Here is a 23,387-nt window from a genome sequence, read left to right as displayed (position 1 = left end):
CCATAAAATTACAGTTTCTTTTAAATAAAAATCTAGACCCAGTCAAAGAAGAGATTGGAATTAATTTTGATAGTACTGATACAGGAATTAGCACTCTCATCTCATAACTTCTGTAAAAGCAAGGCTTATTTCTTCTGGCAGGTATATTTGGAAAGTTGAGCCCCATTAATACCCCAGCAGCTTCTTCAAGAAATGGAGATTATCTAGTGCCTAGTTGGGTTTTTTAAAAAGAAAATCATTAAGAGAAATAAGCTTCATTTGAATGACACTTGTGGATTCCTCCTTTCTTCTAAAAGAAGCTATCAGATAAATAAAAAAAGAAATCAGGGCATTCAGCTTCAACAAAATGTCAACTAATGACATCTAGAAGCATTTTCTCATTCAGTGCTGATGTCATCACTGTTACTAACAAACAAGTGATGATTTGCATTTGCCTTTATATGTTACTATACATACTAAGTAATTAGCACAGTCAGTGCTTTTATACCTTTGAAAGTAAAGTGCTTACTCAGTGCCAGATCTAAGCTCTTGCCTTGGACACACAAGGCCACAATATATTTAAAAATATGACTACATCCTGCACACAGAACTGTTAAATTGTGTCAAATCAAACATCTTTGATAACTATGGGCGTGTCAGACATCATCTCCTGGGTGACTACCCAGCTCAGATAGCATTCTTACCAGGGTAACTGTTAAGTTTCTCAGAAAAAAATTCATCAAAATGATCAAAACTGAAAAATGTATCAGCTACATTTAAAGAAACACTTCAAATTCAGAGCCAACAGTATCAATCTCAGATAGCATCACACACGCAGACTCAGTGTAAGGGAAGATGCAGGTTTGTAAACAGCTTCCAGGAACGAATCCTGATTCAGGCCACTTCCTCAGGGCAAAACCAATTTTCTGCTCATTAAAATGTACTACTACATTACAAAAATTACCTGCCTGATTCCAGCTGCTTCTTGTTGCTCCACCAATCCACAAACTCCTATTTACTTTTTCTATCAAAAACACCACCTTGAGCTGACCTCTTTGTAACTTAAAAATCTTACTCCCTCTCTTCACCAACCTCTTTTTCTTCTTTTTTAGTGGCTAATGCCCCAGGGCCCCCAGATGCAGGCTCCTGATTTCAGGAAGACTGCCTACAAAGCACTGAGGATTCTGTACCATCAACAGCGCTGCACTTCCTTGCGTATATCCATCCCTTCTAGGGTACTCCCTTCTCAATAAATCATGAGTTCCACAAGCAAAGCAGTACCTCAAGCCACACACACAACTCAGTGTCTCTCATCAGCAAACAAACAGGAGGGGATTGGACTCATAAAAAAATTTGTCATTTAAAACATGTCATTAATGGCTCAACTCAACTGCAAAATGATACGTTAATGTGAGTAAAATCAGCTGCTACTCTTTATGTTCTTGCTGCAAAGTTCATGCTTGCACATCCCATTTGGCTTTAGTGGATAATCGAGAATAAAAATCCCCCCAAAAAACTAAAAAACTCTAATGAAACAGATTTCAGTGGTTCAGTACATAGTAACTCCCAAAATACTCTTAAATAGCCTCTTGTCTTAAAAACACACTGTAAGAAGTACACTTGGCTTATCCGAAAAAAGGAATTCCATGACTTCCTAATAAAAAGTAATTACAGTAAATTTAAACATTTTGGTAAATGGACACCAGGAGTAACAGAATACAAAATTCCTTTCTAAGGACAGAAGACCAAAGGAACACATGAAAAAATTAAAAATCTGCTTTATCTGTGATTTGTTTTGAACTATGTACAATTCAACATACTACAAAAGAACTGGAAAAAACAGCTTTATTGACGTCTCCGGTCATTACATATTTTATTAAAAGCAATGTAATTTAATTTAAGCCATTCCAATTGCCCAGAGCATTCACTCGTTTCTTCAGCTCTTTTGAAAACTTCTTCCCAGTTCTCCAGGTCTCACGTGTTCCAGGTGCCCTATAATCTCTAGGGTCTCAGGGTGAAGTGTTTTCCTGGTGGGCAGCACTGGTTACTGAAGCAGACAGTAGAAGCTGGAGAAGTTTGTCATGATGAGAGATTTTCAGTGCATGAGATGTCTGATACGCAGCTGTGCGTCTCCTCAAAGAGTGGATGCTTCAGAACTGCCCTTTACCAAGTAAATGCCACAAAAGCACAAATCAGCTGGTTGATGCAGGATGATGTGGACAAGTTCTGCCCATTATCACTTAACAGGAAAAGGGATCAGGAAATAACATAGTTTTTCAACTCAAAGAATAGTCAGCTATGCTCAAGAGATGCTCAAGAGCAAAGAGCAACATGGAAGAACAAGTAGGAAGCAAGTAGTCTCCTGTCTATCTCAAACCAGAAAGAAAAATAAATAAATACGGGGGTTTTTTTTGCACCAGAAGATAGAAATGTGTATTGACAGTCTGTTGATTGCTTTTAAGATTAGAAAGAAATTGTACACTCGCCAAAGTTGGCTGACACAAGTACCTCAGAGAAGCAAAAGCACAGAACAGTATCAACATATTTTTCAAGTTTTTGGAGTGCACTTTTGCATGAAACTTATCATTATCACAAGTAACTTCAAACAAAGAGTATACTATAAAGACAAAATACGATAATTAATCAGTGAAAGCATCCACCATCACACATGGTTTGCATCTCACCAACAACCTACAGACACCAAGCATGCTTACCTCAGTGTTTGGCTGTGCATCCTGGGCTGCAGATGGAACTATTGCCCATGTAATGTTGGCACTAGCAGATGATAAGGAGCTGAGGGCACCATTTCTCAGTTGCTCTGTGGAGTGTGACTTGGGCCCAGGCCATCCCAGGATACCTTCTGAAGCAGAAAATAGGTATCAGCTTACAAGAGAAAGATTACAGATTTCTTCCATTCACCTCATCATTCTACTGATCTAAATTAGTTGTATCTCTTCTCTGCTTCCATGCACAGCTTTACTTGAGTAACAAATGATCTTGTACTTTCTGAACTATCTTAAGCAGTATCTCAAATTATATCCCTGACTTTGGAAGCAAGAAACACCCTAAATAACCAAAGTAAGCGTCTTATAGGCCAACTTATCAGTGGTCTTTTTAAGTCAATGAATGTTAGTTCTACCACCAGACTGTATAATCCTTATGTATAATTCTATCTGGCATACCTTAGAAATTACACGAGTATTCCCTACCCAGTATTTTCATAGTTATAAAGTTTTCCAAGTAAACCCTCCATTTCTTCTGCCTGAAATCAAAGTTTTAAGCCTAGCAGCTGAATTTTATCTCTGTCTGTACTACAAAAAGTTTTTTCTAGATTAAGTACTAAAATGCTGTAGTGGTCCCAAGACCACAGTTTAAGAGAGATCTCATTAGAAAGATACACATTAAATATGAATCAACCAGAATTTGGCATCAGAAAAACCCTTATTTCCAGGGGCACTTGATTTCCTGGGTGAGTCTGTATTTAAGAATAATCAGCTGAGGCAAGTGCACACTTGGTCCTCCCTAACTGTTCTAAAACATAGTCTCAACAGTCAAATCAGCAGCCCTCAGCACAGGACTTAAACTTTCAGCTATTAATTACACGCTGCTATAAAATGTAGAGATATGGATAAGAAAATCACAGCACTTCAGTCATTACCACGATTTCTAAATGAATATACAATTAGTGCCACAGGGAGGATCTCCTCTCATCACTGACAAGTTTTTAAGATGACGCAGAGCAACACAAAGCACATTAAAGAACATGCAATTTCTCCTCTCCATATCACCAGGGTTACCAGAGATTGCCTCCTAAGTGAAGTAAATGGTTTGATCTGGAGAGGCTATGCTGTGTAGTGCTACATTAATGCTCCCATTATTAAAGAATGGGCCACAAATCCCATAGCTGAACTCTTACCAAATTCTAGAGATGAAACAGTTACAGAACATTCCTCTCATCTAAAATGGCACTAAGTTATGGAGACATGGCAGAAGTTCAGATCTACCTTGCTTAGGGTGTTTTTGTGGTGCCATCTTTTGCTGAAGAAAGCATGAGGAAAGCATAAGTAAATAGTCAAGCATAAAATTATTTTCAAAGAGCTGAGTAACCGATGGGGGAAAAAAAATTGAGCTTTTTTTCCTTTTTTAAAATGTCTATTTCATACAATTACACAAAATTCCCCTTGCCAAAGGAAGAACATGTCTGTGGCTCTGCTGTCAAATTATGCTTCTCACTTGTCATTATTTTGCAGTAACAGATCCCGATCTATTTTTCTGTTTTTCCCTGTCAAAAAAAGCTGAATAATGGATTATTGCTGCTATTTTCCTATTACAGAGACACTAAAAAAAAAAATTGAACTGACTTCTCTTTATGCCAATCTTTAAAAATATGTCATTCGATCATTTCCTTGGGCTATCCATTTTCTCTCTGCACAAACAATCTATTTGGCCTTCACTGTAAACAGGTTTGGTTTTTTTTTTTAAATCTAGTTTATGTAAATAAGCACAATAAAAAGCTCCCATGTGAAGAAATACCTCACTTCAGGGGAAATTTTTAAGTGTGAACATTTACCTCATCATCACAAACATATTTTTAAAAACACTATACTAGTTTTCCTCTTCAGTGCAAATACATTGTAAAAAGAGCTTTTCCTTTGTCTTTCTCTGCACATTTTAGAGTCTCTTAGAGAAATAGAAACTGTTAGAACTAGGCAAGCATGTTTTCTCTCCTGTACTAAGGGCAATACTACCCTCACAAAACAACAAATATTGTCAGCTTAATAAAATTTTAAACAGATCTTAAAAACACATTATGACCTTGCCAACACCAACAGGATGCCAAGAGTTAAGGTCCAAATTATAATAAAGCACATGCATCTCCTCAACACTTCTGCATATGAGAAAAATTGTTTTGTTAAACTGTGCATCTGGAGTTTGACTGCTTTGCAGAAGAGAAATATGCAGGGAAAGATATTAAGTCATACAAGCACAGAAATATAAACAAATAAAAAGTCATCTCCCTGAACAAGTTGAGAAAAATTCACACCTAGTTTCAAAGTGCCATCAGGGAACCTGTGATGATCTTTACAAATCTGACTCTGAGATGTCAGCATTCTCGAATCATCCCAAGGGTGATGTGCCATATATCTAATACAGCAGCTCGCTTTTCAGGCAAAAGCAATGTCTGATGAGAGAACTCATTAGAAATTATCTTAAAAACAACAAAGACTAGAATAAAATCTCCATGTAGAAAGTGAAAGGCCACAACAATATGGCTCCTACTTCGCTGACATTATTAGTTTTCTAAAACTTTTCATTACAGTTTCTCATGATTTTTTTTTCCAATTTTTTCAGTACACCCAAAATGTTCTCATCTGCACTAGTACAAATTATTTTTACCACAAAATAGTACAGGTATAGCTGTCATCTGTGCCATATCTAATCCAGTTGTTTACTGGAATTTACTCTCCACAGACTGAGCTGCTATCTGTAAATCATTTGATCCGCTCTAATGGAGTTGCCATCTTTGCCATTTTATGGGACTCAAAGATTTCTATCACTCGTTCAGTCCCTGTTCTTATAAAGATTTAAGTAAACATATATAAAAACTAAACACAATATGAGAAAGTTTATCTTCAGAGTTGGGTAAGAATAGGAAGAAATGGCTCTCATTGGTTTGGGTTTTTTCAAAGGCAGATTTTCTTCTCTGTTCTCAGTCATAGCCAAAGACAGCTGGCAGAAAGGTAAATTCTAATCTATTTTGATACATTTCAGAGCTCTAAAGGAATTCTCCAGAAAGGCAGTCACAAATTATACAAAAGTATTCACAGCTACATAGCTACTTTACTACTTTTAGACTATGCAAAGCGCTACGCTAATTAACACAAAACATCTGTTTCTGTAGCAAATGATGCAAAAATTATAAAGAACGTACCAAATACACAACTAGTAAAATCAGCCAGATCTCTTCCACCTGCACAGTGTTGGTGCTGTAGCTCCACGAGTGAAAACCCAAGTCTGATTCCTCTGAAAGTTCAGAGCATATGTATATACATAACAAGAGTTCTAATAGAAAATACCCAAAAATTAGCTTCTTTCCCCCTTCCTATCAACACCAGTTTCCACTGTGATGAACACACAGCCAGCAAGTACACCAAGGCACATGAGAACACCTGCACCTAAGCAAAGTACAGCATCCAGACAACCTACTTATCCTTTCCCTACAGCAGTGTTACAGTTCACAAACACTATTTCAGAGGGCACAAAAGGCTGTATCCCACACAAACGCCCTCAGGAGAAATGTCTTTCCCTTCTACAGGTGCACACAGCGCGGGGAGGGGGGGGGGGGGGGGGGGTTCTCTCCAAAGAGAAGGTTTACCAGGAGATTTTTCAGTTAAGCAATGCTGATAATTTTCTTTTGCTGGTTTTGATTTTCTGGGTACCTGATGTACCTTCAAACTCACTTTTTCATGATAATTGGTGCATGAAATATGCTTATTATTTCACCTATCTCAATTCTGTAAGAAATGCCTTCCTAATTTTAAGTCGTCTGGTCTTGGTTAGGAGACTACAAAAAACAAGCTACCTACATTTTTTTCCCTGGCACAGTCATAAACTAACACCTATTGATAACACTCTTATGACATATTTTCAGTATATTCTAACAAATATCCCCTTAACAATGCAATGGTAGGCCTTGAGGAGAAACCAATATTAGATCCGGATTCCTTCCCCTGCCAGGGATGGATGCGACAGTTTTGTCTCTCTGCTGAATCCCTGCAGCACACTGAAACAGAAACAGCAAATGGCAGCTGCATCTCTGCCTTTCACATGAGACTGTCTTTGCTAATGTTGTGTGGGGACTAGAAAATAATGTTATCCTCCAATCAAAGAAGAGCATGTAAGGAATAATGTATCAGCCTTTAGACAGAACAGCAAATTGCTCTGGTTATTCTTGACAGAAGCAAGACTGGTGAGGGTACAATTAAGGGAGAACTGACTGACCAAGCCAATGTAGTAAAGTACACCAGTAACAAAGAATATGTACTCCCCTGTATTCTTTCCTCACCTTTCCCTGCCAACATGCATTTAAGCACAAATAAGGACTTACTTATCTGCTCATTTTTCTCTTTTGTCATCTCAGCTGCAAGAGAATTCCTAGCTGTCATTTGTCAACAAATTGAAAGCATCTAGATTTTGCCTTTCCTGTTCATTTATTTTCTCCAAAACGGCGGCAATAGAGAATAAAAGCTCAACTATATCCCTTCCCCAACTCCAGAATCATCCCCGATCCGTTTACTTCCATGGGAGCCAAAATCAGCAGCTTTTGCACATTGAAGTGAACTTCAGAAAATCCATAGTAAGGATGAGTTTGGCTTTTGTTTTTAAAAAATCTTGAAAAATGAAACGTTTTACACTTTGCAAAAGCGGACAAGGCAGAGACAGAAAAATATAGGAAGGAATTCCTATGAGGAAGATGCTTTATTCAGTAAATGAATGGCTAATGTGAAACACAGATTAAAAGAACGGATTGATCTGTGCAGGCTGCTACTACAAGAGAGGATTCTCTCTGCCAAAACACTAAAATTAAAAAAAAAACCAGACTTAAAACACAACATACGCTGGTAGAGCTACATTAAAACAAACATTCGAGTTTGCTCTGTTCTCAGTCTGGGAGCGAAGAATGTTAACAATTGCAGTCAACAGGCTCTGGAGATATCCTTCTGCCAAAGGCTTCAGAGTTGGAAAAAAATAACACTAGAACTTCTAAAGTTAGAAATAAAGATGAAAGTTTCTTCTCCACATTTTTATTTTCAAAGGTACCTGCCCCTTTCTGCATGCCAAATGAACTCAAGCTTGTCAGAAGGCACTTAATGCTGATCAGCAAATACTTCAGATATACCTAAGTGGTGACATTGCTAGCCAAAAAGAAAGGCCTCGACATTCTCCTCCATCCTACCAAAAAAAAACGTAATTCCCAAACCCAAAGAAGCTTGTAGAGATGCAATCCCTCATCCTCAACTCACACTATACGTAACCAACACTTTCAGCTAATAATACCCTTCTCCAGCATATTTTTCAATGAAAGAAAAAATATTACAAAGAATTTAGCCAATGATTAATGCACATACCTTTAATAATGACAGCTAGAAATTATTTTTGACATTATTTGACATTATTTTGACTCAAAAGTAGAAACACAGACAGGATTTTGCTTCACTGACTGTTCTTGTCGATGTACCTCCAAAAAAGACAATCACACAAACCCTTCCATGAATCTTCAGAGTGGAAATAAAGAATGTATTGACTAGCCTCCAAGGCAAGATTGAAGACTTCAGTTTAATCTTCATGTCTGTTTGTAGGCTTGAGGTCTAAGACTGACAATTTGTGAGAAACATGAAATGGAGAAATCATGTCATCCTTAAACTATTCTATTAGAAAGCATGCCATAAAAATATTTTAAGTCATGACCTACATAATTGTAGAATCTGGACAAGATTCCACTAGAGTGAATGCCAAGCTGCTTGCTTTCTACTCTAATTACTGGAAAACAAAGCAACAAAAATATTTACATCGAAAGAAAGAAGACACTTTTTTTCTTGTTCAAAAACAATAAATGTCAGTAAATCAGTTTAAAATAGCTACTATTTAATTATAATCTTCATGAGAGCATTCCATAAGTACTAGGTCAGAAACTCTCAGCTACTTTTAAGTCCTTGCTTTAGAGGCAGTAAGACTGCAAGGCCTCCAGAGCACAGGGAGGTCAGCAAAACTTGCACAATTGGGTATAAAGACACAAGGACACAAGGAAAGATACAGAGAAAGCATATTAAGTAGATATCTATCTACTTTTAAGGCAGTCCTCTCTCTTTATGGCATAATAGTGAGAGGCTTGGATGCTGAAGGAAAGCAAACTCAAGGGTAGGTTCAAGTCACCCAAGCTAAGCAATTGATAATTTCTCACACTCCACACAAGGAAGACTATGTTGCCTGGATTGCTTTCATGAAATGTAGGCTAGAAGCAAGAAAATAAATTATCAAATTCCTATCTTGTCTCTGTCTATGCATTCTGCCCCACGCTGCCCACTAGCACCTTTACACACACAGCAGGTAATGAGACAGCACTGGGATTGAAGCACCTGGCAAGAAATTGCACAGGGCCATGACATCTCACGAGAAAGGTGTTTGAGAATTCCTATCACAGGAGCACATGGCTTCTAAACTAACAAGAGGCATTTTCACCTGACAGTGACAGTAAAGGTCATCTTCTGTTGTACCTGCTGTGTATAAAATCTAAATAATTCACCTGGAGAACACAATCAAAATGAAGGAGATCATCTCTCAGAATGAGAGTTTGCTAGTGGATTACTTAAAGGCTTTACTCTGAATAGGTATGAGCTTATGCAGCTTTGATGACTCTGAAACTCTACCGACTCAGCAGAAACGTTAAGTCTATCAAAGTACGCCTGGAAAAGATTAAGTGCGTAGGAAAATCAGTAATCAAGACTTGTAGGCCAGGTTCTTTCAGGCAACTGTATTGCATAATAAGGCCTAGCGAAAAAAAAAATTATTTCACAGACTTTCAGTCAGGGAGAAGAGACTAAATATTTCAGCAGCTTTTAGCTTCCTTAGTTCTTTTTTTTCTTTACTTCCATACCAAAGAATAAGCCCACGCACACACTGAAGAATTAACTGCTTGCATTCACGTTCTCACAGTTACACCAAAGATGCTGGTGTGAACCAGTGCTACAGAATTTTGATCCCTGAAAGGATTCTCGTGCAAGTTTACAGTCTTACAAAGAACAAACAAAAACACTTACTAGATTTTATTATTCAGTTTTTCATAGTCATGACTTTTTTTTAAAAAAAAATGGCGATTCCTTTTAAGCGATTACTAATGTTTTGCTTGCTTTTCTCTCTTCTTGTCCACAGATTCTCAAAAACCATTATCAAGTCAAAACACAGACACTGATTTAACACAGGATTATGTGGACACAGATTCAAGGACATGTACACCTCAAGTCATCTATCTCTTGACAGCTCACTTAGATCACATTGAGATGAAAAACAACCTTCAGGGACCTTGAAACTAGAAAGTAACTTTTCTTTGAAGGATGCTTTTCATCTCTGTTTCAAACCATTCTATCTGAAATAAAGTTATATCAAATAATTTAATTCAGTGCACTTTAACATTACTACTTAAATAAGTTCAAGGGGGTTTTGCATTTTCTACAAGAAAACAGGAATTTTTTAAAAATCATGTTCCTTTATGAAACCAATCAGAATCTGGATGTGGGAAAGCCAGCATGTACCACAGGACAGGTGTCAAAAGCTTTAATACTGTTTTTCCCAAGAACCACTTTCATATGATTTTCTTGCTTCCCAAGTAACCCTCTCATTTCTATTCTCCTCGCAATGGGAATGCTTCAGAGGCTGTCCCACCGTGCCACCTCAGTAGCCTTGAGGGCATATCTTGCCCTGCAAGTAAGGGCAGGTTGGGGGGGATTGTTGTGGAAGCACCTGAAGAAAACACAAAAAGCCACCCCATATCCAGAGTTCTGCTGCTGCTGCTTCTCTCACATCTACTCTTGCTCTTAAGACTTGGCAGTACAGTTTATGCATGGTAAAACACTCCACCCTTTCAGAAAGCTAAAGGTCCAACTTCCAACATTATGGACAGACCCAGAACTGGGTGAACTGGAAACACTGAGGTACGTGGGGACTGAGAGGCTCATGCCCACAGAGCTCAGTGGAGTATCACACTGACATTTTAGGCTCATAAAAACTTGCTGCAGATTTTCTTTTTTTTTTTAAGCATGGAGAACTCTTTCCAGACTCAAAGAAAACCACAGACTGAAATAAATCCACCTCAGCAGCATCCTTTCATGCAGAAAACTGGAAAAATTATTTTCACTGTAGCACTGCATAGTATTATTTTTATCAAACAAATCTGTATTGAGATTGAAATCTATTAAGAAAAAAAGAAAGGAGGGGGAGCACAACAAAACAACCAAGCTGGTTCAGCACTGCCATTAAGAATGTAGGTTTATATATACCTCTTCTCCATGCCCCATTTTTTTTTGTGTTGCTGTCTTCAGGAGTGGATTTCTCTGAGAAGACCATCTCTTTTCCTCCTCTCTTCTGATTGCAATACATTTCATGTCTTTTTTTAAGCAATGAACTACAGTGCTCGAAGCTGCAGAAGCTCACGAACTGCTCATCCCAACTTGCCTCTCTAAGAAGGGTTAATTTTGCCTGCTTCAAATCATAATAACACCCCAAGGCACGTGAACTAACACCTAAGGGAGCTCGTGCTCACCTGATGACAGTGTCCTGTTATGCTGTTGGCCCACTTGATGCATGCTTTGCTGTAGTAGACTCAGGCATTCTCCAAGGCAGCTCAGGGTGGCAGCAGAGGTAGCTTTTAAAAGTAGCAAGTCCTGATCCAAGGCAGTAAGGGGTCCAGAATTTGGGAGAGCTTCAATGGCTTGTACAAGATTCTTCTGTTGTCCTTCAGCTTGGCTCATGATCTGTAAAGGTCCAAAAACATCTGCTGTCATAGGAAATATCACTATGTAGCTGTGAAATTCTTATGGATTGAAATAGTGACTAAATGTGAAGAACTACCACAAATGGATGTTAATGTTCTGATCCAAACATACCATATACTCACCTACAAAAACGAAGGGCTTGAGACTACCAAAGTCCTGTAAAAATGTCAAGACTATGTTAGAGAAAATAGTCTCTTAAAATAGTAGGTTCACAGTAGGTTTAATAGTGACTCATAGTTTCTGAAAGTCTTTGTAAGGAAAAGTATGAAAATTCTACTTCCTTCTCTGTTATTAACTTAGGCTTAGATTTTCTTGCCTTTGTCTGTGATCTGAGACACTCAGAAGCCACACTGTCCTTCCTCCTTCCCTAAATAAAGTATCTAATCACAATTTAAGAACGGGCATTATCCATTTCTCAAGCATCACTAAGGAACTGTTTTTACAAAATGCAGTAATTTTTAAGTTTACAGACAGTAGCATAGGAAGCAACTTAGAGTACTTATTTCATATCCAATATGAACACCAGCTGCCAGGCAGAAAGTTAACCTCTTTCTAGATTTGGACCATCCAGATGAAGATAAAAGGGGTGCTTGTATAGCAGGTAAAAACAGTATTTGAGCAGGCCGCTCTTTAAGCAAATTGGCAAGCTTTCAAAATCCTAAAGCCAAAAGAAAAAGGAGCTGTTCAAAATTTCTCTCTCCATTCTTACAGGCTGTAGGAAATGATATATGTACATGACAAGCCTCTTAGACTTACCTTGCAAAAAACTTACTGCAAAAACTTACAGGTTTACACTTGAGGTAGCCAAAGCTTTCAGAAAAATGTATCTGAAAACATCATAATAAACAAAGATTCAAGCCCCACTTGTCCACGCTGCTCTACTGTAAAAATGTATTATGAACTTCATGACTTTTTTATTATCATTATTATATTTTCAAGTATTGTGAGCTTCCTGCAGCCTTCCTCCACTACTGTAAATTGACTGATTGAAAAAATATATGTTGAGTGCACTGAAAAGCTAGAAAGGAAACTGAACTCAGAGATGCAAATAACCATTCTTGCAAAAAAAGAGTAGAATCACACAAAAGCTGTTGCTGCAGCCCGTAAATTTAGCCAAATGCCTTGCTGAAGGTTAACATGACATTTTAATAATGAACATTTAAAACACAGGCCAAAACTTCAGTAAAAGCCACAGACAATTTTAATTCCCTTTGACAGAGAACAAGACCTGTCAGAAGGTGACACAGACCCCTCCAATATGCAGCTTTAGGCAGCCACAGAATCCCAGGCAATGCTCTGCTTTCAGAAGTCACACACTGTGAACCTGAGCTCCATAGCACAGACAAGGTGGCTGCTTCAAAGATAAACAAAAGCAAAAACACCACAGACACACACTTATGCAAGTATTCCTCAGTCAGAGAAAGAGCACAAGGAGGCCAAGTGAAGGAACAGCTAGGAGAAAAAAGATTACCATCTCCCTGGAAGACTAACCAATATAATTGTATGGAAAACTGCTTCTCTCCTTTTCCCATCCTGCGTAAGAGTGTGAAATTGAAAACCTGACATTCTCATACTTCACAGTGACAGAAATGTTCTATTTTCATTTCCAAATGACTAGTTTTCCTACTTTTTTTTTTTTGTGGGAAACAGCTTACAATTCCAAGATTTGCTTCCATAAAAAATAAAATCAAAAATAAAACTCCGAAAACGTCAAACATTTCAATTTCCCCTCCCCCTTAATTAAGGGCAACTATATTCTTTTGCAGATAAAGACAGGAGCACAAGGTAAACTGATCAGGGAGCTTAGAAGACATTTGAAAAATTAACTGAATCTTTGCAGCTATCACCCAGCCCAAAACTTTACAGACTTTTGTAGGCTGTATTCTTCCTAGATTAGGAGAAATTTCCATAAAATCAATTATTTATTCTACCTTTATCCAAAACAAGGTGCTGGTCTGAGTCCTATTGTTTCCTAGCTGACCTAAGATAGCTTTAAAGCAGCCTTTTGATTCATCTTTTCCTTACTACCTAGTTTCATGTTACAGGTGTGATACCACCAGCTGTTCTACAAACCTGACACAGCAGAAGACATCTGGAACAGCAACTTCTGTGTAGGACTCAAAGTATTAGGACTTGCTGAACACTTACTGCTCAAGCACAGATCAAAACCACACTGTTTAAGGTGCTGAATGACCAGAACAAAGATGAAGAACCTCCCCTATTCTGAAGTGACAGATCAACTCTATGGCATGACATATATTATTGAAATAACTCAACTTTTTTTACATGCTTGCCAATTTTTTTTAAAGACCTTGACAAAAGATTTCAGAAGAGCTGAAGTGTAGTTGTTCTACAGAGAGTAAATCAAGGAGGAGCCAACACAAAAACACCAAACCATACAAGATAAAATTCATTAAACACATTAATCCTTAACAGGACAGCCACTAAGTCATGCAGTTATAGCATTATCCTCTTACTGGTGGGTCTGGTTTTTACTTTCTCCCAGGAGAGGCAAAATGTTTGACTTAAGAGCAGTCTAAGCTAGTTTCAAAATCAGAATGAAAAGCTTTGATTTTGAGAAAGGTAAGTTTTAACTTTCCTTTTCCAAAGTGAAATAACTTGCCTAATTTTGAATTACTTTGCTTTTACATGGGTTTATTTTAGCACCTTACAATTCTCCATCCTTCCCATTTGCAAATACAGACAGCTCAAAGTAGTAGTTCTTTACTTGTAACAACAACAAAGGCTATTTTTTGCCCTATCTCCTCACCAAATCTCAACTCATTTCTCTTTCCACTCTTGTTTTGAATTTGACACCTCCTCTTCACCTATATATTCTTCTCATAATATCACAAAAGAACTTCACATTCTCAGAAATGCACTGAAACTTCAAAAATACAACTTTATGATAGATGTACAATAAAAAAAACCTGAAAGTACCATCAGGACTACATGGATTAAAAGGAATTGTAAGTGTGCAAATTTCTAGCATTAGTAGGCCTGCATTAACTTAACTGCCAAGTATTCAGTAAGAAGAAGCCTCGTCCTAGGAAGACACCAGTTCAAATGCATGGTTTGCTTCTTTCTCCATCTTCTGCCTGATGCAGGAGAACAAGCAGCTGACATGCGTTCCCTATTAACAGCTGCTCCTGAAGCTTGAAGGAGATTCAGACCTATTTTAGCCTGTCAGAAATTCTCAGGTATTGCCAGTGATCTTGTGGTGGGTTTACTTTAGCTGGTCACCCAGTGCCCACCACTTCCCCTCCCTGTCTGAAAACCAAAAGGCTCATGGGTCAAGATAAGGACAGGGAGGTCACCCAATTACCATCACAGGTAAAACAGACTTGACTCAGGGAAATTAGTTTAATTAGTACCAATCAGAGTAAAGTGATGAGAAAATAAAACCAAATCTTACTTTTCCCCCCCGCCTTCTCAGGTTTAACTTCATTCCCAGTTTCACTACTTTTGCTCCTTCCCCCCAGCAGCACAGGGGGACAGTTAGGAGGAGTTACAGCCTGCTCATGACACATTGTCTCTTCCACTCCATCCTCCTTGCTCTCTTCACCTGATCCAGGATGGGGTCCTCCACGAACTGCCCCAGCACAGGGTCTCTCACAGGGTCACAAATCCTGTCAGCAAACCTGCTTTTAAAAGCACAGGTTCACAGTCTCTTTCAGGCATCCATCTGCTCTGGCAAGGGTTCCGCCATGGGCTGCGGGTGCACCTCTGTTCACCATGGACCTCCGTGGGCTTCAGAGGGACATCCTGCTTCACAACGGGCTGCAGGGAAATCCCTGCTCCAGTACCTGGAGCACCACCTTCCTCCCCTTCATCATTGGCCTTGGTGTCTGCAGTTGCTTCTCTCACATATTCTCACTCCTCCCTTCTCTGGCTGCTGTTGAACAGCAGTTTTTTCCCCCCTTCTTAAATCTGTTATCACAGAGGCTCTACCACCACGGCCGATGGGCTTGGGCTTGGCCAGCTGCAGGTCCATCTCGGAGCCAGCTGGCCTTGGCTCTGTCGGACATGGGGAAGCTTCTGGCAGCTTCTCACAGAAGCCACATCAGCGGCCCTTCTCCAACAAAAACCTTGCCATGCAGAGCTAATACAATCATCCTGAATAACATTATACTCAAAGAAACCTGCCATCCAATGACCCTCTCATGAATGTCAGAATGCAACAGGAAACATCTGTGATGTTTTCTTCTGTAGGTCCTCCCCTCCCTACCACTTGCTCCAATACAGACAATCCACAGCTTTTGCTGCTGCCGGCTTCCTCCTCTTCAGAGCTGATCTTAACATCCTGTGTGATTGCTTTCCCTACTTAAATCCCAGACACAGGAACTGCTAACTACTCCTTCACAGCTGGAACTGCACCTCCTGGATCTTCCTGTTGTGAACACATAGCCAAAACGATGTATGACACAAACACTTATGTGATAAGAATCCAAACAAACGGTAAGTAGAAACGACTAATTCTCAGGGTTATCTCCGCAGTATGTGGAAGATTAGCAAAAAAAGCCATGAGATACCCTAGGTTTCAAAGAAATTTATTCCAGACATAGTAAGATGAAAGAACATTCTTTCATGCAGTAAATAAGCTAAAATTAGTTACCAAAAATTAATTTAGGAAATAATAATGAGAAACTGAAGTCCTATTTCCCATGCTAAAAGAAAAACATACAGGACTTCAGTATTTTGTTAGAATACTAGATGATACACTAATCTTTCCCATGCAGAAAAACCATCCTACAAAACCTGAATTTATTCAATGCTTCAATTTGTTTCTAGAAAGAGAAAGGGATATATTCCAAATTATTAAGTGTAACAACAATCTCCATTTAAGATTTTTCCTCCCATCCTACAACAAAAATAAACAGAAACTTCAAAGGAAGAAAACTGAATAGCCACACCTGAATGTAAGAGCATATGATTGCTTTTTGACATCATTTTATTTTAAATACTTTTGTTATCCAGACTCCAGGACTAACAGGCGCAAGTCTGTTTGTCTAGGACAGATGTGTATTATCAGAACATCTTTCTTTCTAGAATTATTGCTCCTACAGGATTTCACCCAATTAACACAGTGCCTCGCAACAACCTAAACCAAACACCAGCTTTATGCCATCTGTAAAACTACTCAATCCACAGCTGCCGCAGGGGCACCTCCCAAGACAGTGACTTCAGGTTCCTCAAAGCAAAGGAAGAATGACATCAGCCATATTACCTCAGAGGGCAAGCAGACACTCTCCCTTTGTCACCCAGGCCATGTGGAGCTATCCAAGAAAATAAGTAGCATCACCAATCCTGTCTTTCTACATAATGATTTAAATACTTCAGATCATCCTACCCCTCTTTTAGAATATAAAACACGAGGGAGAGTCTTCAGACTGCACCAGACACAATCTGGTACACATATGGGCAATTTCAATTTTAGCTTAAATTTAGTTTAGATGTTGTTTAAATGTAGTTTAAATAGTGTTGATCACACAATTGAGTCCTTTTATAGTCTGTATTAAGATATGCCTACCCATGCATGAGGAAAAATCCAAAACACTCCAGAGAAAAAAGAAAATGTTCTTTTAGTGCTGAAAACCCACAGAAATTCTGTATCATCAAGCTCCTCTGTGACGTGCTAGAAATCATTCATGAAGGAAACATTCTGCTCCATCAGTTAATAACTCTTCTTCTCTACGGTAGTAATCTCTGCACACCATCACCAGCAGCACGTGGTCTGCAGACTTATCTGTAGGCAATTCCTCTGAAAGATTTAATGCAGTGATTTTTATTTTTCAATCCTTTCCATTATTGACTGCATGCAAGTTGAAAACCATTATTAAAAACATGGGGAAATAAACAACACAATAAAAAGTGCTTGTACAAAAAACAGAGCATCTGTAAAAATAACCGGTTGTGTGGAAAAACCTTTAGACACTTAAATAATAATAGAAATGCAACATGCATCACTTCCTTAAATCTCTAAGTCAAGCTGTCCTTGTGAGAAGTTTACTGCTTTTAAAGACTGGGAAATAGCCAGTTTGCTGCTTCATTATTTTTTGGCAGGATTTAGTTGGTTGGTGCTTCATTTGGGGTGGGTTTTTTAATAAAGTGTAATATGAAAACACAGTCTCTCTCTCTCTGACACATACAAACACACACAAAGACACTTTCTGGAAATACTAGTTTTTTACTTTTTAGAAAATAGTACCAGAAAAATAACTTTTCAGAAAACATTGGGAAAGGACAGCAGGTGAGACCAGCTTTTCAAACTACTCTAGAATAAGTCACAAGTGATATATGAGTCAGGACATTTAACCGTTGTTAAACATGCATATTTCACAGGGGTTTGTATTTTTTTCTTTTATTTCATAGAAAACGTAGATTTTCTTAAAAGCAAAAGCAGATGAAGAACAGAAAAGTCTGCACGCAAAAAATAAAAACCTTCTAAATCACTGTAAACATGATATATCGTGTTTCCACATGAACCTAATACAGCCATCAATTCTGACCTTGAGCAAGGACCCCTCTTGCTATCTTGACCTGTATTTCATCAACAACACAAACTGTCATATTGTAAAAATCGAAAGTTAAAACAGACAGCCAGTATAAGTAGAATATATGTGTATATGCATATGGGTATATATACACACATACATCTATCAGGAATATATCAAAATATAAGATACTGATACCTGGAACTCTAATGTCACTAAAGCAATCACACCAGTCACTAATTGGACACACTAGCTACCAATACAGCTCATATTCACAAATCCCACAGGATTTCCATTAAACCTAACCCCTTTCCACTATTCATTCTGAAAAAGAAAAGAGCATCAACACACATGCAGAAAGACTACTGTAAATACTGTTAACCATCACCTCAGAAAGTATACCTCACCAATCCAGATGTCTGACAAATGAAGGTAACTTCTACAAATGCAGTAGAAGTGATTTTTTTTTCCCAAATTTAATGCACTGTTGTTTTGAGTTAAGCATAACCACTGCAGAGGAAGTGAACTTTTGCCATGATTTAACTACTGAGAAGAGGTCTCAGACTACTCAAGGCCACTTCTGTGTCCATCTTACTACTTGATAAAAGAAATTTTCTGACAAGGATTTACAGACTTCACTCTTTTCTTCATGAAGTCACATAACAGATCTTTAAATGGGATTACAGCTATAGCATGCAAGCCAGGAAGACAAAATTACAGCTTAATATATAACAAAGGTGAAATAAGTAAGAACAGAGGTTGCTGCTGGAAGTACTCCAATAGCTAACATAAATCTCTTATCAAGATGATTTTGCACTTCAGCTTTTAAAGTGTCTAGTGTAGAAACACGCACAAGACCAGATGACCACAGGTAACTTATCTGTACATTTTGCTCGCAATAAAACCTGACCTTCGGACCAAAAAGAACCTCCTTGAACTGTAAACAGGAAAGAATTCTACCCACAAAGCTTCAGTCTGGATTAAGACCCACAGCAGCCTCGGTGAACATTACTATATTAATGACAAAAAATGTTTTAAGGAAGCATCCTACAACACCAAGTGAGATACACTGAAAATGTCTTGGAAAGATGGAACCAGATAATGACACCCATATCAGCTGTCCTTTCCTGATTACTGCTTCCCTCCCATTACCGGGAATAAGCACGGAATTCTCCATTATCATCACCTCAGGATAGCAGCCAACTTGACCTCAATTATTTTAATGAAGCAAACAATGAACGTTAAAATTGGAATGACTTGTTATATAATAGTTATTAAGGCTTAGACACATACATCCTAACAACAAAGCTTCAAAGGAGCAAGTTAATTTTCATTTGGCATGTAATTTGCAGACAGAGACACAAAAAGTGATGGAATGAACAGAACTATCACCTCTGTCAGTCAGGATGCAAGCTAATCACCAGGGCACATTTCTTCTTCAGTCCTTGCCTCTGCTTTCACAATTCAATTTTTTCCCTCGAAGGAGAATGAAAACAAGCTCCCTCCATCCCATCTTTTATTTTGTCTTTTCCCTAACCAGGAACTCACATAATCTCTGTTAGGGAAAAAACTGAAAAGTCAGTTGCTACTTATCTTCATTGTCTCACTGAACAAAACATTATTTCCTTTAGGGTTTTGTTTTGGTTTTTCGTTCTCAGCCTCTTCCCCATGTGCTCCACAGGCTGGTTCCTTGTGAGGAAAACCTTACAGAACACACACCAAATGTCATCAGGACTGAGTCTAAAAGCCAAGTCTAAGACAACCAGAAAAACGGGGAGTGGAGGAGGCAGGCTGCCTCAATTGTTTCCTGTTCTTAGCTATTCTCACCAATCTGCTGCTCTCCCACTGGTTGCCATCAGCACCTCCTGGGGCTATGAGCTCTCCACAGACCTCAGCACAGGGTTTACTCTCCAGTGAGCAGCTCTTATTTACCTACTTCTGTCATGAACATTTTGAATTGGCTAGTTAATTTCTTCATATACTAAACATGAAACTATGCTCCATTCTTTACATATTCAATCCCTATTTTATATCTTCAAATTCTGTAACTTGGACACTTGTTGTATATCCTTACAACATAATATAATTCTGTTTTGTTCAGACAACATTCTTTAATCATTTGATGAACTACAGACATCTTCCATTTGGCCTACTATCCAATAGCTTATTAATCACACCTGCAAGCTCCCTTGCTATTAGTTGCACAGCTACAATAGTAAGACTTTGTATTTTGTAGGTCTGCATACTACTGCTTTAGTCCATAAAGCTGCCAGATTTGGGGGAGACAGGAAAAAGGGGACACAAGTCTTTTTTGCTGACTAGCCTGGAAGCCTTAAACATTCCTTGCAGTAGCAGAGGAAGAAAATTAATCTACCTTTCCAAGAAATTCTCAGTCTCTTGCAGCTCAGGTATATGAGAGGACACTCCCCCCTTCCTCCCTTTAAAATAGGCAGAAGCTCAGTAAGAAGGGGAGCTGACCTAACTAGCTGTTTTACAAAAGCATCTCTCTTCTCAGAAGAAAGACAGGATATATTTAACAGATCTATCTCCAAACACCAAAGAGTGTATATGGTATCCGTAATTGTCAGTGTTCTCTGGGACTTCATGAAGACACTTTATTTGGATGCAAAACACTCCCAAGGACAATCTGAGTGTTCTGAGTTTCTAAAGAAGTCTGCTTCTTACATCAGGGAAACAGAGAGACCCCAGAGAGAGTTTCACAGTCCTTGCAACACATATGGTTAGTAAAGAGGATTGAAGCAGTTCTGGCAGGATCCCTGAGAATGCCTCCAGAAAACTCACCAAAACAGCCCACCTACTTCAGGCCAAAACAAATCAGATGCTTCCCTTTGCTACCTCCTTACCACATTTCCTTATGACAACCCCAGACATAAGGTTAAATGCATGCTTTCTGTAGTCAATCTGTCCTCCTCCCCTGAGAAATGAGCTGCTGAATGACAGAAAGGCAGCTGAGGGCAAGGGTGAGGAAAAGATCTGGTGTCCATGCAGACAGACTAGGACAAAAAGTTCAGATTTTGCCAGAGAATATTTAAGTAGACAGACGATCTTGGAGTTTCTAGAGGATGTTTTTAGTCTTAATCAATACTCTGATGTATATACTCAGCTTTCCTTGAGTGGCTTCATATTATATAGGTGGGGGAAAAAATGGGAGGGGAGGGAAGCTTTTCCTATCATCCTCCCAAAAATTTTTAATTATCCTGAGAATACCTTCTTACTGCTTAAATCTGAAAGAGAATACTTCTCCCTCACAAAACAACATCAACTTCATGGTTTTTTCCCTGTGGAAGATTTACAGACAAACCAAAGTACTGAAACACTAGAGATAAAAAAAATTCCTCTCACAGTGTCAGCTGTCTAAGAGTGTTTAATGGAGCTACTCCACAAGTCTTTAGGTGAGAAGTGAAATCTTTTTAGAAAGAGCTGGTTGCCATAACAAATATACAAGTGAAAGTCAGTGATTCAGACAAATTGTATCAATGAGCACTGCGTTTTCCTACAAATCAGAGTGAGTAAGCTATTTTTCTCCAAAAGATCAACCTAGCACTGGTCACTTTGCCACTGGAGGGAGGTGTCTGGGAATCAGGGCCTGTTGCAGGACACATGGCGGGTTTCCTCTTTTGCCTGTTGTGTTACAGCTCCCTGCGAACACTCCACGTATCCAGGTAACATATGACATTTTGCACAAAAACGACTAGTAAATGCTGGGTTTCTTCACCGTGCTCCCTTTTCTTGAGGATTTTCTATTAACCACAGCCTACTAATAGCCACCTATTGAGACTTAGCATTTACTGGCAAACACAGCTCAAGTGGAGCAAAGTGTTGGGATCTTGAGGAAAAATCACAGGGAAGAGAAAAAGCAGCTTCCAATGTTGTTTCCCCCACCTCACATGCTTTCAGTGATCCAGAACCAAAAAATTAGACAAGCAGAAAGAAGGAGTCCACAAATTCAAGTAAATCTTGGATGGCAACTGGCTGCCATCTAGCCAAGCAGGAAGCACACTGTTCTATTTTAAACCACAGAATGCAGTATTGAGGGCAGTTTATAAAAAGCACTTTCTGGGAAATTATTCTAATGCAATTTTACTATAAAAATTACCTCACAAAGTCATTGTTTTTAGTCATTAAATGTTACTCATAAGCAGATGTTATTCTGTGGGCTTTTCGGAGTAGCAGTTTTTCTTACACTTCAGAAAGATCACTTTGCTGAAGCTAACAGCTATAGTCCTAAGCTGGAAAGCATATTTTGATTATCAGGAATTTAGGCTAATTTGTGAATTTCAAGTATTCCAAAGAGCTCCTAAAATGTCGCTGCTAGCCAGTCAACATCAGCAATCACAGGAAAATTCTATCAGTTTACTGCAATATAGGGCACAATTGATAAAAAGTGAGGTTTGGACTCTGAGTGAAATTAGTCTTCAGAAGAGAAAAGGCCACGTTGAACATAAATTACACACTTCAGCATGAGTAGCTTCAAGGATGCAGAGGTTTCTGTCAGAACATATGGTGCTGGAAAAAGTAACTCTATAAACTTTTTAAATTTTTATTATTATTATTATTCCATTCTAGCTGGGAATATATAAACACACATACTGCCACTCAGAGAAGTCCAATATGCCATACAGTAGACAAACTTCTGATGGACAGTCCCAGTGCATCTTCCCTTTGCCAAGACTGCTTTTAGATCCTTTCACCCCTTCTCTCTGTTAGCCACCTAACTTGTAGTGTCCAAGCATAAAATTGACTTTTGTTTCCATCATTTAAAAAACTCTGAGATGTGCACAGATATTACTTCCCCATCTTACAGTCAATTCACCTCACGTTTTCTGAGAAGTCAGTGAGCTGTCCATATCAAGGCTATCTAACCTTGCCATTCCTGAGTCTTCCATAAAGTGCACCTCCATAGGCTGTCACAAAGCATTCCTAATCCATTCCTTTGACTTCTCCCTATGTAGAAAAGCTGACTGTCAACTGGTTTAAGTTGACATCGTTAACTTCACCACACTGAAGTAATTCACCATACACTACCATAATTTTGAGTACCCAACTTGTGACACGCTGTAAGGTTGAAGCACCCTTATATAGCAACTTTTCCACAAATCCATCTGTTTTGTGTCTGTCAGCCTAAACCTATCGATAAAACTGCAACTGGATAACTGGGGTGTTAGGAGAAAACCTGTACGCAGTTATCCCAGAACACAGTAGATACCACCAGAAAAACATGCTAAGAAGTATGTGCAAGAACATATGACTGTGCTTCCTAGAAAGTGGCAAAGGGAAGAGACAAATGAATGAACCATAATAAAAATTAAAAATAATTCATCAGTGACAGCTATGTATCTAGTAC

The 23,387-nt window shown here is 38.6% G+C and overlaps 1 protein-coding gene across 2 annotated transcripts in view; it reads right to left on the bottom strand.

Annotated features, from left to right (window-relative positions):
• The window catches only part of OSBPL10 (oxysterol binding protein like 10), a 112,941-nt gene that overhangs the window by 36,817 nt on the left and 52,737 nt on the right, over nucleotides 1–23,387 (bottom strand). The window contains exons 5-6 of one of the 2 annotated variants that reach the window (XM_032107518.1): nucleotides 11,297–11,507; nucleotides 2,694–2,836 (exon numbers count right to left, since the gene is read on the bottom strand). In XM_032107518.1, coding sequence (XP_031963409.1) covers nucleotides 2,694–2,836; nucleotides 11,297–11,507 — 354 coding nt within the window. Of the gene's footprint in view, nucleotides 1–2,693; nucleotides 2,840–11,296; nucleotides 11,508–23,387 lie in introns of both variants that reach the window. The other variant, XM_032107510.1, reaches the window with a different exon arrangement.

Source organism: Corvus moneduloides, chromosome 1 (genome assembly GCF_009650955.1).
Source record: "Corvus moneduloides isolate bCorMon1 chromosome 1, bCorMon1.pri, whole genome shotgun sequence".
In the NCBI taxonomy this organism is placed as follows: Eukaryota; Metazoa; Chordata; class Aves; order Passeriformes; family Corvidae; genus Corvus; species Corvus moneduloides.
The sequence above is the reverse complement of the archived record's forward strand: the minus strand, read 5'-3'. Positions and strand labels throughout refer to the sequence as shown.